This window comes from Myotis daubentonii, chromosome 19 (assembly GCF_963259705.1).
Source record: "Myotis daubentonii chromosome 19, mMyoDau2.1, whole genome shotgun sequence".
Lineage (NCBI taxonomy): Eukaryota > Metazoa > Chordata > Mammalia > Chiroptera > Vespertilionidae > Myotis > Myotis daubentonii.
The window spans coordinates 11,976,068-11,994,419 of record NC_081858.1 but is presented as its reverse complement, the minus strand read 5'-3'; the positions used below and the strand labels follow the sequence as shown (position 1 = coordinate 11,994,419).

The 18,352-nt window shown below is 41.6% G+C and overlaps 1 protein-coding gene across 5 annotated transcripts in view; it reads left to right on the top strand.

Annotated features, from left to right (window-relative positions):
* Positions 1 to 16,872, top strand: part of ANAPC5 (anaphase promoting complex subunit 5) — a 30,046-nt gene extending 13,174 nt beyond the window's left edge. For 2 of the 5 annotated variants that reach the window (XM_059677049.1, XM_059677050.1), the window contains exons 6-17: positions 1,994 to 2,095; positions 3,874 to 4,064; positions 6,437 to 6,518; positions 7,367 to 7,456; positions 8,851 to 9,032; positions 9,857 to 9,992; positions 10,195 to 10,269; positions 12,202 to 12,323; positions 12,995 to 13,102; positions 13,179 to 13,326; positions 15,666 to 15,828; positions 16,483 to 16,872. In XM_059677049.1, coding sequence (XP_059533032.1) covers positions 1,994 to 2,095; positions 3,874 to 4,064; positions 6,437 to 6,518; positions 7,367 to 7,456; positions 8,851 to 9,032; positions 9,857 to 9,992; positions 10,195 to 10,269; positions 12,202 to 12,323; positions 12,995 to 13,102; positions 13,179 to 13,326; positions 15,666 to 15,828; positions 16,483 to 16,694 — 1,611 coding nt within the window. In that variant the 3' untranslated portion in view covers positions 16,695 to 16,872. Of the gene's footprint in view, positions 1 to 1,993; positions 2,096 to 3,873; positions 4,065 to 6,436; positions 6,519 to 7,366; positions 7,457 to 8,850; positions 9,033 to 9,856; positions 9,993 to 10,194; positions 10,270 to 12,201; positions 12,324 to 12,994; positions 13,103 to 13,178; positions 13,327 to 13,470; positions 15,046 to 15,665; positions 15,829 to 16,482 lie in introns of those variants that run through there. The other 3 variants (XM_059677052.1, XM_059677053.1, XM_059677051.1) reach the window with 3 other exon arrangements.
* The last annotated feature ends 1,480 nt before the right edge of the window (positions 16,873 to 18,352 follow it).

Genomic DNA, 18,352 nt, shown 5'->3' with positions numbered 1-18,352 from the left:
ATTCTCTCTTTGTCTTTTGCTCTTGGCATTTTAATTATGATGTGTCTTGGTGTGGTCCTCTTTGGATTCCTTTTGTTTGGGGTTCTCCGCGCTTCTTGGACCTGTAAGTCCATTTCTTTCACCAGGTGGGGGAAGTTTTCTGTCATTATTTCTTCAAATAGGTTTTCAATATCTTGCTCTCTCTCATCTTCTGGCACCCCTATAATTCTGATGTTGGTACGCTTGAAGCTGTCCCAGAGGCTCCTTACACTATCCTCGCATTTTTGGATTCTTTTTTCATTTTGCTTTTCCGGTTGGATGTTTTTTGCTTCCTCGCATTTCAAATCATTGACTTGATTCTTGCGCTCCTCTGGTCTGCTGTCGGGCGTCTGTATAATATTCGTTATTTCAGTCCGTGTGTGCTTAATTTCTAGTTGGTTCCCCAATATAAGATCGAGGGTCTTATTAGTTTTCGTGTAGATCTCATTAAGTTTATCGGCAGCTTCTAAACAGTTCTTGAGAGACCTTAAAAGTGTGGTTCTGAACTCTATTTCTTCCATTGACAATTTTGTCCTGTTTCTTTGTCTCCGCATTTTGTTATGCTTCCTTGGTGCACCCCCTAGTGGTCTTTGTTCGCAGTCTTATAGGTAAATCTTGATTGTTGTAGCTAATTCCAGGGAGGGTTTGACCTCCAGGCCAAGTGGCTATGAGAATCAGCTGTGTCAGTAGTGAGAGAACTTCTGTCCTCTAGGGAGGTGCTAATCTAGCCTTTGCCTGAGGCTATCCGGCAAATGCCTCTGTGCAGGGCTTGGGCGGGGCGGGTCGCACAGGATCAACAGGGTGGGCCGGAGAGAGCAGTTATGGCGGCTCTCAGTCCTGTCCCCAGGGGCTCTGCCTCTCTGAGTCCCAGCACCCGCTGCAAAGCTCGGAGAGAAAGCTGCACTCGCTCTGACCGAAGCCAGACAGTCCCGCTTCTCCCGTTTGAGTCTGGGTCCCTAAAGACTCGCCCACATCTGGTGCTCAGAGTCTGCGACTCCCTCCCGATTGAAAACAACAACCGCGCCCTGCGCCGCCAGCCCGCTCCGCGCACTCCGCACCTCAGAATTTGACTTCAGCACTGCGCCTCCTCTGAGTGTCCGTATGCGTTTCTCTTTCCTCCTAGTTGTAGGACTTCCACTCAGCCAGCGTTCCTGTGGTTCTGGGTGATGTCCCTTCCGTTTTTTGGTTTCACTTTTGAAGTAGTTGTTCAAAGCAGCAAACTCCGGCGTTAACCTATGCCGCCATCTTGGTTCTCAGTTTTCTACATATCTTATGTAATCGTTGCTTACTGCCATTCTTGTGAAACAGTTAACCAGACGAGGTGCACCTGAGTGCCATAAGGCCCTCTGCTCTGCTGGAGATGCACAGTGCCTGCTGTGAAGGTGCTCACAGTCTGGATTGAGGCCAGACTGGCATTTTTAATACATCTTTTTTTTTTTTTTTTTTTTTTTTTTTTTATAAATATATTTTATTGATTTTTTACAGAGAAGAAGGGAGAGAGATAGAGAGTTAGAAACATCGATGAGAGAGAAACATCTATCAGCTGCCTCCTGCACATCTCCTACTGGGGATGTGACCGCAACCCAGGTACATGCCCTTGACCGGAATCGAACCTGGGACCTTTCGGTCTGCAGGCCGACGCTCTATCCACTGAGCCAAACTGGTTTCGGCTTTTAATACATCTTGATAGGAACTGCAAGAATGGTTAGAACAGGGGTCCTTGTGGACCTTACCTGGTCTAGGTGGTGATAGAAGCAGGTGGCTGGTGAGGTCTGAATTGGGGCTGGAAGGATGAGCAGGAATTTTCATGGGAGGAGTGTGTGGATGGGGAGGCTTACTGTTTCAGCAAGAGGAACAGTGTTCTGTAGGGTCAAGAGGAGAGAGTAGCTGTGGAAAAGAAAATAACCAGCTGATGCTGTTGACTATAACATTTCCATGTATTTCTTTCTACTGAATTGTCGTGTTTCGATTTCAGGCCTCTTTGTTAAAGAATGACGAAACTAAGGCCCTCCCTCCAGCTTCTTTGCAGAAAGAATTGAACAGCTTGTTGAAATTTAATCCTGATTTTGCTGAAGCGGTGAGTCTTTTCCAGAATTTGTTCCTGAGTTGAAAAAATAATGGCAAAGCTACTCTTACGTTCAGTAGCCACACAAATGAGGATCCATCCATGCTCTTGGAGAGAAATCATGTTGGCAAGTGAGCTACCCAGCTTAGGTTGTAAAACTGCCCTTCGCACTCATTCAGTCTAGTGATGTTCTTTTTCTTTCATCATCTCTCTGATGTTGTGAATTATGGGCAAAGATAGAGTAGACTGAGTATTTATTTTATTTTATTTTTTTAGAGAAAGAGGAAGGGAGACAGAGAGAGACACATCAATGTAAGAGCAAAACATCAATTGGCTGCCTCCCATACACCCCTACTGGGTATTGAGCCCGCAATGGGCATGTGCCCTGCTGGGAATCAAACCGGCAACCTTTCAGCGCATAGGACCACACCCAACCAAGTGAGCCACACCAGCTAGAGCAGAGTAGTCTGAGTTTTTAAAATCTTTGGGGCCTGTCTTGGCCAGGTGGCTTGTTAGATTAGAGTATTGTCCCAAATACACTAAGGTTTCGGGTTCAATCCCTGGTCAGAGGACATACAAGAATCAACCAGTGAGTCCAGCCAATGTGGCTCAGTGGTTGAGCATCAACCCATAAACCAAGATGTCCCCTGTTTGATTCCTGGTCAGGGCACATGCCCAGGTTGCGGCTGGATCCCCAACGGTGGGCATGCAGGAGTCAATGGATGGATGTCTCTGTCAATGTTTCTATCTCTCTATCCCTCTCACCTCCTTTCTCCCTAAAAAAAAAATCAATAATATATATATATATATATTTTTAAAAGATTCATCCAGTGAATGCATAAATAAGTGGAACAACAAATTGATATTTCTGTCTCTCTGTCTCTCTGTAAAATCAGTTAAAAAAAATTAGGGGCTAAAAATTTGTTCCTTTCCCCACTTCTGTCAGTGTGTTGTTGTTTTTTTTAAGTTTAAAAATCATTCCATTCCTTAATGGATTTTTACCCTCAAACCTGGATTTGACATTTGACTTTATCCACACGTTGAAAGATATATGTTTGGTTCCCTAGTAACTGGGATCTGCCTGTTTGGAGGGAAGGATATTTATTTATTTATTTTTAAATTTTTCTTATTTATTTTTTGTTAATCCTCACCTGAGGATATTTTTCCATTGTTCTTTTAGAGAGAGTGGAAGAGAGAGGGAAAGACAGAGAGAAACAACCATGTGAGAGAAACACATTGATTGGTTGCCTCCTGCATGCGCTCTGACCAGGGCCCAGTCTGGGGAGGAGCCTGCAACCAAGGTACGTGCCCTTGACCGGAATTGAACCCAGGACTCTTCGGGCCACAGGTCGATGCACTATCCACTGAGTCAAACTGGCTAGGGCTAGAGGGAGATTTAATTCAGTGAATCAAACAAAATGAAAACAGTTTCAAAATAGAATTTAATTAGCTCAGTAAACTTTTTAAATACCTGAGCTAAGTGAGTTCTCCCCTCCACCCTCACATGGGTCCTAATATAACCAGTGACATAGTGGATGTATATTTAGGATAAAATGCTGACACAAGTGCTAATGGAACTCCGGTTTTTTCATTTGGGGACCCCTCCTGGTGAGAAACCAATGTATCTTGAACCTGCTTTATTCTGCCTGTGGGGAAAAGGTGAATCTAAACGATGACCCTGTTGTTAGAAGGGTGGGGGATACGTGGATGTTTGCAGCCAGTAGAACGGAATTAGTCTTACACAAGAGGAAGCGGAACATTTACACTGTGTGGATTGTTTCTTGTTGTAGCATTATCTCAGCTACTTAAACAACCTCCGGGTCCAAGATGTGTTTAGTTCTACACACAGCCTCCTGCATTACTTTGACCGCCTGATTCTTACGGGAGCCGAGAGCAAAAGTAACGGGGAAGAGGGCTACGGCCGGAGCTTGAGATACGCTGCTCTGAACCTGGCCGCCCTGCACTGCCGCTTCGGACACTAGTAAGTTTATAGATTTGTATCCGTGCAGAAATAGGAGACATGAACTTCCAAATGTTAATTAACATGAATTTTTTAAAATGCTGTATTTAAAAGAAGGATAAACAGGAAAGAAAGAAAGGAAGCTGACTGTTTGACTAGACTTGTCAGTAACTTCCAAAAGGGAAGCTTTCTCACTGGACAGAAGTTAATGAAAACCTTCTCCTTTTACAGTCTGCCCCCTGGTGTCACTATGTAACATGGCTGTCTTAGTACCTGGCCTCTTTCTTTCATTACTTCTAAGAACGACAGCCATTGAATTAAAAGATAATTAGGTCATTAGGCCAGAGATTCCCAAAAGAATTTTTGGGGGATAATAATGAGGATACAAAAGCTATTTTCAGTATTTCAAAAAGCCAAAAGAAAGTTGTGTCTTTACTGGATAAAAGACTGGTCTGGCTTATTAAAAGTCATGTTTGTGCTTTCGGATAAAATTCAGACAGCTCAGTGAGATGACATTTGGCTTATGCCGTTGCTAAGATATGCCTATGATTTTGATGAATAAAAATAGGAAAACTGTCCAGCTGGTGTGGTTTAGTGGTTGAGCGTCTACCTATGAACCAGGAGGTCACAGTTCAAGTCCCGGTCAGGGCTCTATCCCCAGTAGGAGGAGTGCAGGAGGCAGCCAATCAATGATTCTCTATCATCACTGATGGTTCTCTCTCCCTTCTTTTCCCTTCCTCTCTGAAATAAAATTATTTTGTAAATGGAGTTAAGTGGATAAAATCTTTTGAAACATGGAGGCTATTTTGGAAACAATGAGATAATGTGAATAATGGTGAAAAGGTAGGAAATTACTAATTGAAAGAGTGTCGTCGCCCCTGTGGCTTTTTCTGGAAGAAACATGGTTTCTGCTACTGGCATCTTTGACTAGAGACTCTAGAGTATATTAATAGAAGCAATGTCCAGAGTTCAAGAATTGAGAGTTCTGCACTTGCTGTATGGCCCAGACAACACCCCCAAAATTCCATTTACTTCTGGTTGTTTCATTTTAAAAGGGACGTAGACTGGAGCTTGCGTGTGGGCCAGTCTTTGAGCACCTCATCGGAGCATTCAAAGCCATGTCGTATAAATAATATGGAAATATTCTGTTACTGAACATTTTTACCAGAGGTTTTTCTGCCTAGCAGCAGTGAAAAGCCATAAAGTCCTTTGAGGATTTTGCCTGACTTTGTGTTTCTGTGTTGGTAATCTACCTTTTCTTCCTAACTGGGAAAAATAATCTCTCTTTAGTCGTTGTAGTATACAGTTCTCCCAGAAGCCATTTCTCTAAACATAGCATTATTTGTTTGGTCATCACATGTTCAATAAAGTTAAATCAACTGATATTTATTGGGGGCCTGTGTGTGAAGACATGCTTCCTGCCCTCAAATAGCCTATGTTCTGCTCATCTCATTACTGAAGGGATGTAAATGACGTGTAAACTAGGTAGGAATGTATCTGGGTTTTGTATTTAAACAAGTAGTTACTTGGAACAGTTCAGTTCTCCCCAATTAAAATGAATTGTGTGAGGCTATTGCACTGGTGTTGAAAGAATATTCCTTATATAAATTTTTCTCTAAAGAAGTGATACCCATAAAATTGATTTTAAGATACTCAGTGACCCAGCATTGATAAGATTTCTATTATGTCACTTGCCACTGAAAAGCCCAAAGTTTAAGACTTTACTTGTGCTCTCTATGGTTAATAAACTAGTTGAAAAAAATAGTTAGCACTGATTAAATAAACAGTAGTATTTAACTATGCAAGATAGGGTACAGATAGCACTTATGTGGGAATTTTCACAAGTGCGAGTTCAGTGGGGCCAAGAATATTTGACTGAATTTCTGCAGAAGTTGAGAGGGTGGGAGAGACATCAGAGATGAAGGGGAACTACATGAGCAGAAAAAAGGGATCTCAGAAGTGGATAATCCTCAAAATACTTTTTAAAACTAGTTTTGAAAAAGTATAGAAGCATCAAATGCTATAGTATAAAAAAAGAATTTAATAATGCAGAAGGGAATGCAATGAAAAGTAAAATATCATATTCTCTCTGTGCCTCTTCCCTGGCCCTAAGAGTTAAAATAAAACTCTTAGCAGCTGAGATCAAGAAAAACTATTCCTCGATGCTCCTTTTAGTAGAAATCCACCTTAGAAGGGGCAGGCTCTATATGTCCACTGTTAATGTTTCTTGCTGCTGGGGCAAGGGACTGCCTCTGAGGGAATAAGTCCATAGCTACAGCTTCCAAAGCAGAGACCTGCTCTTAAATGAATTACTGTACAGATGTCTTCCTGCTTCCGTTACTTGTGTATGTTTGTGATTGTTAATGAGATATTAATGTTCAGTCTGTCATTAGTCAACAGGCGGAGCTCGCCCTGCAGGAGGCAATCAGGATCGCCCAGGAGTCCAACGATCACGTGTGTCTCCAGCATTGCCTGGTAAGGCCACCCTCCTGCCTTGGGAATTCTGCCCGTGGGTTGAGTTGGCCTTTGGAAGGCCCGATTTGAATCAGATTGTTTTGTAGTCAGAGCAAAGGTTCTTAGCAGTGACGGGAAACTAGTTAGGAAGTCGTGGTAATTCAGGAAAGGCAGCCCATATTTGTTTATTTCTTAATTCATGACATTTGTTTGGCTTTGGTGGTGATTCTTTTTTTAAAATATATTTGTATTGACTTTTAGAGAGAGAGAGAGAGGAAGGAAGAGGAAGAGAGAGATAGAAACATCAATGATGAGAGAGAATTATTGATCAGCTGTCTCCTGCATACCTCCTACCAGTCGTGCAGCCCAGGCATGTGCCCTGACCGGGAATCGAACCAGGGACCTCTTGGTTCATGGTTCAGTGCTCAGCCACAGAGCCAAACCAGCCAGGCTTGATCTTATCTACAAATTTTAGTACAATGTAAACTATCACATTAAATATTGGCATTAACCTTATAACTGGATGAGATGTTATCCTGTGAAAGCATAACCACCAAGCACAAGTAGAACACAGAATTTATTTAACCATCACTTTGAGACTCACTTTTTCAATTAAAGGCCATATGGGGGTTTCATGCTTTTTTTCTAGAACCTTGCCACTCATTGCTCTCAAAGGTGAAGAAAATCAGTGGCTTGTCTGATAGTTTTCATGTGTTTGATGGGTTTCATTTTGGTTCATGCTTCATGAAAGAGTATGTTAGAGGATTTATTTTGTTCCTTTTAATTCCTATTTACAACCATGCTGATAGTTCAATAGAACATTACCCATGGTTATTGTTAGGGTATATGTTAATGATTTCTCTTACCAGAGCTGGCTCTACGTGCTGGGGCAGAAGAGGTCCGATAGCTATGTTCTGCTAGAACATTCTGTGAAGAAAGCAGTGCATTTTGGGTTACCGGTAAGGCTCATCTTTCTGTGAGATTATTTAAATAAATGGTGTGGTTTTATTCTTGGTAGTTTCATATGATCTTAATTATTAATTAAACACTAAATTCTGTTTTATAGGTTTCTCTCTGTTCCCTTTATCCTAATAACATCTGTGAAAATTCCATTGATCAATTTGATGACATTGTTTTTAGTTTATTGATCCATATTAACATCCCCATATTTACTTAGAAATTTTTCAGGAAAGGCTTACTTTTAAAACAGGGAGTGGTTTAAATGTTACAGCCCTAGAGCCCAACCTGGCTGCTGCCTGCTCATATGTGGCCCTCGGGCTAGGAATGGGTTTTACATTTTTAAATAGTTGGGGAATATGCAAGAAGAATATGCAACAGACGCCAGATGTGGTCTGCAAAACCCAAGTTATTTACTCTCTGGACCCTAAGAGAACAAGTTTGCTGATCCTTGTTTTAACAATAAACAGAGCTAGGAACCAGCAAACCTGATAGGCAGATTTTTCCTTTCTCATTTTGAGTGACAGGGAAGGACCTGAATTATCGTCCTCAGTGATAGGTATTGAGGGACATGGAAAGGGCATAGTCTCCACGCATGAAGTAGTAATGGCTCTTAGCATCTAGATTAATGTTGTTTCAAGAACTTTATTCCATCTCAAAAACCACCCACTGAAACCTGGACTGTAGGCAGTGTGACTGCTTAAGCATCTGTCTCATATAGTTTGCAACAAGTTCCAGGAAAATTGGAAGTAATCATGTGCAGTCACTTAAAGTATATGCTTTTCAAATCTGCAAATTGTACACTTGACTCATTTCTGGGGAAGGAAAGTTACATGTACAGATTGATGATAAGGAGAAAAGTAAGTGTTAAGTGTCTCCTTAAAATAAATGAGACTTTTTAAATACAGTTTTTGTTGTGGATTTATGCTGTATCTTAGTTGAGCGTTCATCCCTGAAAATCATGCCAGAAATTATGCTCACAATAGGCACCCTCTTTTAATCTCCTGCTATATAATGTGCCCAGCACTGTTTGACATATTATCTCATTTTAATCCTCACAGCAATTCTTTATGATAGCTGGGATGCCCATTTTACAGACAAGGAAGTTGAGGCTTGGCTCCAACACTAAGTGACTGGCCCCAAGTCACTAGAAAGTAGTAGGGCGGTGTTTCAGTACAGGTCCATTTAATGTCAAAGCCCTGGCTCTTCTCGGTGTACCGTCAGCCTCTCTTCCAGCCTGTTTTTCAAGAACATATTTTATACGGGGCGGGGTCAGGCTGTAGGTACTCTCCTTGTAAATAGTGTTGTCACTGTGCATGTGCTGAAATGTGAAATATGCCAAATTTCTAAAGAGCAAAACAAACTCGTCATGTAAAATCTCTATTTGTCCCCTTAGTACCTCGCCTCCCTGGGCATACAATCCCTAGTTCAGCAGAGGGCTTTTGCTGGGAAGACAGCAAATAAACTGATGGATGCTCTAAAGGACTCTGACCTCCTGCACTGGAAACACAGCCTGTCAGAGCTCATCGACATCAGCATCGCCCAGAAAACGGCCATCTGGAGGCTCTATGGCCGCAGGTCAGTCTTTAGGCAGACGGTCAAGGCCATAGGGGTGTGGCTCCTTTTAGAGACGAGTGGAGGCTGGCAGATCTCCCTTATAGGATGCATAAACCAAAGTTCACACATCTGCCTGATCTGCCCAAGACCACAGTGTAGTTAATAAGTGACAGAGCCACTTATGAGCCACGGTGTCCTCTGACTCCAAGCACAGTGCCCTTGTGCTCTGAGACGGGCAGCGCCTCTTTCTGTTCGCAGGAGGCATGGGCCGTGGTCACTCAAGTTGTTTTCGCTGGAATATCTCCAGCCTTGTGTTTAATTTCTGTTTTGTGAAGTAAACTTCTGAACCAGATTTTTCATCCTGGAGTCCTGTCACAACCTCACCTCTCACCTAAACAATCTGTTATTTTTAGGAATTCAGTAATGAAAGGAAGTGCCTATATGGCCAGTCTGGGTTTTGTATGTGAGATAATTTTTTGGCAGGATGTGGTCTAAAACAACTGCAGACACTGGCCACTGAAAATATTGCCAGAGCAGCTGGTACCAGGATGGCATCGGGTCTGAATTTACCCATGAAAACGAATGAATACACCGTGACCACAGGCAATGGGGAGGAGGGTGTCTGGCGCTCAGAGCTCCCTGTTGTGCCATAACCACTACGTTTCCTCTGGGGCTGCACATTGGGGTGCTTTCCCGCTTTCCTGGGAGGCAGCTGTTCCCACAAAGCCAGAACTTGCAGTGGGGCTTAACTTCCTTCCATTTGCACTCAAGAGAAGTGTGGGGTGTGGCGGAGGGCAGCCTGGTTCCCTTGATAGATGGGAGTCCCTGTTTGTCCCCTCGCCCAGCACCATGGCGCTGCAACAAGCCCAGATGTTGCTGAGCATGAACAGCCTAGAGTCGGTGAATGCGGGCGTGCAGCAGAACAACACGGAATCGTTTGCGGTCGCGCTCTGCCACCTCGCAGAGCTGCATGCGGAGCAGGTAGGAGGTGGCCAGGTCGGTGGGCTTCTGGAGCAAGGGAGGCTCTGCCAGTTCTTTCCTCTATGCTTGAGAAGGGCACTGGGCACGTCAGGGACAGGTCTGGTTGGCCGCAGCAAGAAGGGTGAATCCTGTCTGCTCCCTGCTCGTGGTGCAGCAGGTGTGGCTGCACGGTGTGCTCATCACATCCTGTCTTTCTGTTTAGGGCTGTTTCGCTGCAGCTTCCGAGGTATTAAAGCACCTGAAGGAAAGATTCCCACCGAATAGTCAGCATGCCCAGGTAACCTGCTCTCTGTGTGACCTCGGGTTTATTTGTGAAAAGACCGTTCTTACTGTGTTGGTGTCAAAGTGTGCTCATGTAGCCTCCCCTCAGTTTCTCAGGTCAGTTCCTTCTGTAACATACATGCATTGAGGTCAACATGGGTACTTACTTAGGAGACTCTGTAAGCTCTCTTCAAGAAGCCTGAGAAATAAACTCTGAGAAAAGATTTAAAGCAGGGGACTTCCCCTGCTCTTGTCTTCATGGTTTTAAATTAGTATTCTTAACATCTCCAACTGTACAGGAATAAGAAAAGAAATTATCAACATCCTTCAACAGATCAGGAATTAGGTCTCAGTTTTGTTATTTTGTCTTGTACTTAGCAACTCTAATCTTTTCCTCCCAGAACTGAATAACCTTGTGGGAAGATGTTGTGCCCAGAGGGCAGTCCTAGGCCTTCTGTTTCTCACTGAACTGACTTTCATCTCTGAAGGGGCTGAAAACACGGTTACAAGGGCCTTCTTTCTCTTCCTTCCCTTACCATGTTTAGTCTTCAGGATTAAGGCCTGGGAATCTCCCACTGCTGGTCCCTGGGGTGGTCATTCACGTAGGTGGTTAGATAAGGTGTGAGCATGTGAGCTGTGCTGACATGTGAACTCAGAGCTCCCAGAGGGGAAACAAGACAGAAGATAGCACCCAAGGATGAAGTGTGGTTCCGTGGTAGTGCTAATGGGTGAAATAATTTCCATTGCAGTTCTAGCTGTAACCAAGAAGGTCTACAGTAAAATAAAGACACAATTTAATTACAGCTTACAGAAAAAAAACTGTATGGCAGATAGATGTATTACAAAATGCTCAACCTGACCAGTGGTCAGGGAACTACAAATTAAAACAATAATGAGATACTTCATACCCATCAGATTGGCCAAAAGTAAAATATCTGACGGTAGCAATTGTCGGTGAGAATGTGGAGCAGAGGGTAATGTCATAGGTTCCTGGTGGGGCTGTAAACTGGTACAGTCCATTTGAAGAACAAAGGGCTTCTATATTAAAGTGAAGCGCATATGTACTACAACCCAGCATTGCCTCTGCTTGCTGTATTCCTGAGCTAAACTTGTACAAGGAGAGGTATGTGAAAATGTTTATTGCAGCATTTTTCAGAAGAGTGAAAAATCGATACCACCTAAATACCCATCAACCCGAGAATAGATAAGCTGTCACATATTCATATAATTGAAAACTATTAGTGAAAAGGAATGAACTGTAATTTCTTGTATTAATATGTGTAAACCCCCAAAATAATGTTGAGCTTAAAAGCAAGTTAAAGGATGCATACAGTATGATACTATTTATTTATACAAAGTTAAAAATGTGCAAGATCATACTACATGCTGTTTAAGGATAAGTATGTGTGTTGTAAAAGTATAAGAACATGAATGGGGATGATAGATACCAAGTCAAGTGCTTACTTTGGAAAAATAGAGAAGGGAGTAGAAATTGTAAAGTACTTCAGTAGTCTTAATAGTATCTGAAGGAAAGAAAGCAAAATGTGATTTGACAAAGTTGATGATTTGCACACATGTGTTTGTTTTTTTATTAATGCTTGTTCACATACTTGAAATATTTTTTTAAAATATTTGTTATTGATTTTTAGAGAGAGGAAGGGAGAGAGAGAAAAAAAAATCAATGTGAGATCAAAACATCGATCGGCTGCCTCCTGCACGCCCCCTGCCAGAGATTGAGCCTACAACCCGGCATGTGCATGGGACGATGACCGACCAACTGAGCTACACTGGCCAGGGCCATACTTGAAATATTTTTTAAATAGCAAAAATTAAAAATGTGTTTGAATTGTTAGGATATTTGCTAAGCAAGCCCAAATACTTTTCCATCTCTGTTGAATAATGAGGTGAACACTTGCCGTTTGTCCCTAATTATATTTTTTCTTATTAGTTATGGATGCTCTGTGATCAGAAAATACAGTTTGACAGAGCGATGCACGATGGCAAATATCACTTGGCTGACTCACTTGTTACAGGAATCACAGCGCTTCATAGCACTGAGGGTGTGTATAGGTAAGGAACGTGGAGGACTCCAGCCCAGAGTGAATTCATTCTCAGGTGGCTTTATTCTTGTATGTTTTGTGTGTGAATCAATTTATCCACTTTAGCTTAGGAAAAACCTATTTTCTTTTTTAAAAAATTCTCACCAAGGATATATTTAGAGAGAGGAAGAGGCGTGGTAGTGGACAATAAGAGAGAGAGAGACATCAATGTGAGAGAGAAACATTGGTTGTCTCCTATACATGCCCCGACCTGGGATCAAATTTGCAACCTATTAGTATACAGGATGATGCTCCAAACTACTGAGCCACTCAGCCAGGGCAGAGAAAAACCTTTTTTCTATTTATTACATATTTATTACAGGAAATGAGAAAATACAGATAAGCAGAATGGAGAAAATAAGTACCACCCAGAGATAATCACCAACATTGTGATATCTATAGTTTCAGACTTTGTTCCTGTGTGTGTGTGTGTGTGTGTGTGTGTGTGTACACACATATGTGCTTATAAACACACTCTTCTTCTTTTAACGAAAATTATATTAGGCACAGTTCTTCCCTTGGGGATTCAATTACATTGTAATTGAGGAAATAGGGATTCTAACCCTGAAAGTGACTATACTTATAACCCTTGCCAAACGTCAACATAACCACTTACTAGTATGTTTATTTTGTTTGTGTCAGAAAAGCAGTTGTACTACAGGCTCAGAATCAAATGACAGAGGCACACAAGCTTTTACAGAAATTATTGATTCATTGTCAGAAAATCAGGAACACAGAAATGGTGATCAGGTAAGAGGGGGTCTCTCGTGCGTGTCACGGATGGTGCCTTGTGGTGGAAATTCTCATACTGTCCTGTTTTCGGCAGTGTCCTGCTGTCTGTGGCAGAGCTGTATTGGCGATCCTCCTCCCCTACCATTGCACTGCCCGTGCTCCTGCAGGCGCTGGCCCTCTCCAAGGAGTACCGGCTACAGTACTTGGCCTCTGAAACAGTGTTGAACTTGGCTTTTGCCCAGGTAAGCTGATCCCTGTTTTGTTTTGTGTTGTTTTTTGTTTGTTTGTTTATTTTAGCATATATTTGTACTCAAGAACTGGCAGATCTGGTACTACATTTTGGTTTTGAACGGATTATAATGAGCTTTCACTTCTCACTATTGAAGTCTGGGAATGCAGTCTCCATGGCAGGCCCTCCACTGTGAACTTGGAAATTTGGAGCTGTGAACTTGGTGTCAGGCTGACACCTCCCAGTGGCACTGGCTGCGTATTCAGTAAAGGGGACTCGCCTCTTCATTGAGGACATTTGCATCATATTAATGGTTAGCTGGCCCAGAGCTATGCTTGATTTAACAAGGGAATGAATAGAATAAAGAAGTGAGGGAGTCATATATTCATTGAAAGGTTTTAGAAATGAAATTTTTTTTAATGTTTGTTTTCTGTCTCCCTTTGTAGAATGGAAAGGCTATGAGAGAAGGGACACTTGTTTTTTCCCTACTGTATCCCATGGTACCTAGTAGGACCTACACATAGAGTAGGCTTTTAATATTTATAGAATGAATAATTTTTTCTTAAGTTCATGCTCAGCTAGTGTGGCTCAATAGTTGAGCGTCAACCTATGTACCAGGAGGTCACAGTTGGATTCCCAGTCAGGGAACATACCCAGGTTGTGGGCTCGATCTCTAGTTGGGTCATGCAGGAAACAGCCCATCAATGCTTCTCTCTCATCATTGATGTTTCTCTCTCTCTCTCCCTCTTCCTTCCTCTCTGAAATCAATAAAGATAATAGAAAAAATAAAATTCACGAGACATAAAAGTCATAATTTTAACCATTTTAAAATATACAATTAAGTGGATTTTAGAATATCTATATTATATTATAGATATATACTAATATTTGTCTATATATAATATTTTAGAAAATCTACAGTGTTTTGCAACAATCACACTATCTACTTCTAGATTATTTTCATTACACCAAAAAGAAACCCTTTTCCCATTAGTCACTCTCATCCCCTCCCTCCAGGCCCTGGCAACCATTAATTTACTTTCTGTCGCTATAGATTTGCTTATTCTGTGTATTTCATGTAATGGAATCATACAATATCTGGCCTTTTGTGTCTGGCTTCTTGATTTAGTGTAATCTTTTCAGGGTTCATTCATGTTGTAGCATGTACTACATCCCTTTTACAGCTGAATCATATTCCATTGGATGTATACATGTTTCATTTATCTATTCATCAGTTGATGGACCATTGGGTTGTTTCACCATTTGCCTATTAAGAATAGCTGATCTCAACATTCACATACAAGTTTTTGTGTGGATATTGTTTTATTTCTCTTGGGTATACTTGAGAGTAGAATTGCTAACATATAATAATTCAGTTTAACTTGATTTATTTATTTTTTATTAAACTACTGTTGGATTCCTGGGATAAATCCCAGATGGTTGTGGTGTACAATTCTTTTAATATGCTGCTGGATTTGGTTTGCTAATATTTGTTGAGGATTCTTTCTCCTGTAATCATAAGATTACATTCTTTTTCATCTATTCTGCCAGTCTTTCTTTTAATTGAAAAGTTTCATTCATTTAACATAATTATGCATAAGAATGGACTTATTCTATTTTGCTATTTTTTTGCTATATGCTTACATCTTTTTTGTTCCTCATATCTGCCATTACTGCTTTCTTTTGTGTTAAATAGATGTTTTCTAGCATATCATTTTATTTATTTTATTTATTTATTTTTATTTTTTTAAATATACTTTATTGATTTTTTTACAGAAAGGAAGGGAGAGGGATAGAGAGTTAGAAACATCAATGAGAGAGAAACATCAATCAGCTGCCTCCTGGACACCCCCTTCTGGGGATGTGCCCACAACCAAGGTACGTGCCCTTGACCGGGAATCGAACCTAGGACCCTTCAGTCCGCAGGCCGACACTCTATCCACTGAGCCAAACCGGTTAGGGCTAGCATATCATTTTAATTCCCTATTGTTTCTTTTACTATATACTTTTGAGATATTTTCTTAGAGCCTCCTCTTCCTCCAGTGATCCTTACACAGCTAATTCAACCCTTTGGGAATTGCCAATCTAAAGGATTTTGGTGTTGAATCTTTTTGTAAAAAAGACGAAACTTTCCCACACTGTGAATAACTACTCCCTACTGTATCGATTGTCGTCTGAAATCAGATTGTTACACCTTATGTTTTCTAAGAGGATGGTGCACACTAAATGTAGTACATGTCAGGGAGAAGCTAAGCCAGACCTGGCCTCAGGAGAGAAGGACCAGAAAGGAAGCCCTCCCTGGAGTGGGTAGTGCCTGTGGGTGTGTACAGCGCCACGATGTTTCTTTTCCAGCTCATCCTTGGAATCCCAGAACAGGCCTTAAGTCTTCTCCACATGGCCATTGAGCCCATCTTGGCTGACGGAGCTGTCCTGGACAAAGGCCGGGCCATGTTCTTGGTGGCCAAGTGCCAGGTGGCTTCAGCAGCTTCCTATGATCCACCGAACAAAGCAGAAGGTAGGAAGCCGTACCAAGGTTGTTAGGCAATGCTATTGCAGAAAACTTCTAAAATGTAGGACCTGGAAAAAGAAAAGACATTAAATCTGGGACAGTATTTAAGTTCTGAGTGTTCACAACTTTATGTTAAAATTTCAGGCAGCATTTAAAGCGCTTTCTCACATGCATGTTTGTCATGAAGGCTGAAGGCAAATGAGTGGTTATTTACCCTGTAGAATCAGGCACCGGGCAGGAAGTCAAGACTAAAGGCCCTTTATAAAACCTGACTCCAGTGGGGTTTTTTCCTCCTCAAAGAGTTGAATATAGAAGTATCTGTACAGCACAGGGAACATTGCGATATTGCAATAACTACGTATGATGCCAAGTGGGTCCTGGAAATATCAGGGGGAACACTGTGTAAAGTAGATGATTGCCTAATCACTATGCTGTACACCTGAAGCCAATACAAAATAATACTGAAAGTAAACTGTAATTGAAAAATTAAAAGATAAATTTAAATATGTGTTTAAGAGCTAGTAAACACAAAATTTAAGTTAACATTTTTTAAAAAGTGTCTGGAACATGTTAAATCAATAAAAGTAGATATTAAATTTTGGAAACTACATGTGAAGTGTTGAGTTAAACAGGTGTGGTATGTCCCCCCTTTTCCATCAGCTCTGGAGGCCGCCATTGAGAACCTCAACGAAGCTAAGAACTATTTTGCAAAGGTCGACTGCAAAGAGCGAATCAGAGATGTCGTTTACTTCCAGGCCCGACTCTACCACACTCTGGGGAAGACCCAGGAGAGGAACCGCTGTGCGATGCTCTTCCGGCAGCTGCATCAGGAACTGCCCTCTCACGGGGTGCCCCTAATAAACCATCTCTAGTGAGAAGGTCCCTGCGGGGCCATGCTGCAGAGTGCAAGATTCTGGACTTGTTTACACTCCCTCCACATAAATGATGTGTGTGTGAGTGAGTGAGTGAGTGAGTGTGTGTGTGTGTGTGTGTGTGTGTGTGTGTCTTAATATATATTTTTTTATTTCAGAGGGGGAGAAAGAGAGAGAGCAACATCAATGATGAGGGAATCATTGATCGGCTGCCTCCTGCACTCCCCACACTGGGGATCGAGCCCACAACCTGGGCACGTGCCCTGATCGGGAATTGAACCGTGACCATAAGTTGATGCTCAACCGCTGAGCCATGCTGGCCGGGCTACATGATGTTTTTTATACCTGTTTGTCAATAGACTGCATTCGGGTTCATTTGTCTTGTTTTGCTGCTAGAATATACATATTTGTTTTGTTCTCCCTTTACCTTCTGGTAGCAAAGACATCAACTTTTGTTAATAAACACCTGTTAGTATAAGTGTTAAAGATTATGTTCTTTCTGGGCAAAATTGCCAATATCTTATTAGAAATTGTGCTATCTCTCCACCATTATGTAAATTTGTTTACACATATGGGTATTGGTAGCTCTCGTAAGCACAGGTGTTTCTGTTGCTTGAATTTCCTTCTGAAGCATCCCTGCTTTGTAGGATCGAATGGTGCTTTTGTGGGCCCCTGCGTGCTCCTGAGTACATGTTGGTCCCTGACTGAAGTTAAGAAGGAAAAGATGTGTTTACAGTTTTTCGACCAATGACCAGCATATTTCATTCACTCTCTTGGTGTTGGCTTTCTTATATCTTCTGCCTGGTTATATTTTTTTCTATAACTATATGTGAGGGATGGTGATAACTTAAGTCTAGGAATTCATCATGAATAAGGTGATTATAAATTAAGAAAGCGTCTGAAGCTCAAAGTTGTGTAGATGCCATCACTCAAACACACAGTGCATCTAATTTACTCAACCCTGCAATTAAGCAGACGCCGGTCATTGCTCTTTCTGTTCATGAACTTGCTATCCTTGAGTGTTCACAGAAAAACCCGTTTCAAGTCCAAAACAGCAACAAGACACCAACCGAATTTTGCAGCTTCTATCATTGGCTCTTTTCTCTGTTCAATTTAAACCTGCCGCTGGGAAATAATTTATCTCCAAAGCTCTTTGAAGCAGAGTAAAACGACTCCCACTCACTAGAGTGTTTTGCTGGCCAAAGATGGCTGCTCTGGAAACAAGAGATTCAATGTGGAGATAGAGACATTAATTGGTATGTTGATGTTTAAAAATCTTTCCTTAAATTTATTTGAAAGGTTACATCTGTAGAGGGTAAAAATGATATATTCTTAAAGGCTGTATAATAAAATAATTCCTCCTCCCCAGGGGTTACCATAGCTATTACCAGTTTCTTTTTATTCTTCCAAATATATTCTATGTGTTTAAACATTGATTAGATCCTCCCAATCTAAGAAGTGATCTTAATCCCTCTGCCTCAGTGTAAGAAGGCCCAAGAGGTGGGGCAAGGTTGCTCAGCTGACCCTTCAGGTAGTCAGCCAACCTGACCAGGACTGGCTACATCATTTGTGGGGCCCAGTGCAAAGTAAAATTACAAAGCCTATATATTAAGCAGAGCCTTAATACAGAATGCGAAGGGCCCTTAATGCAAAGAGCC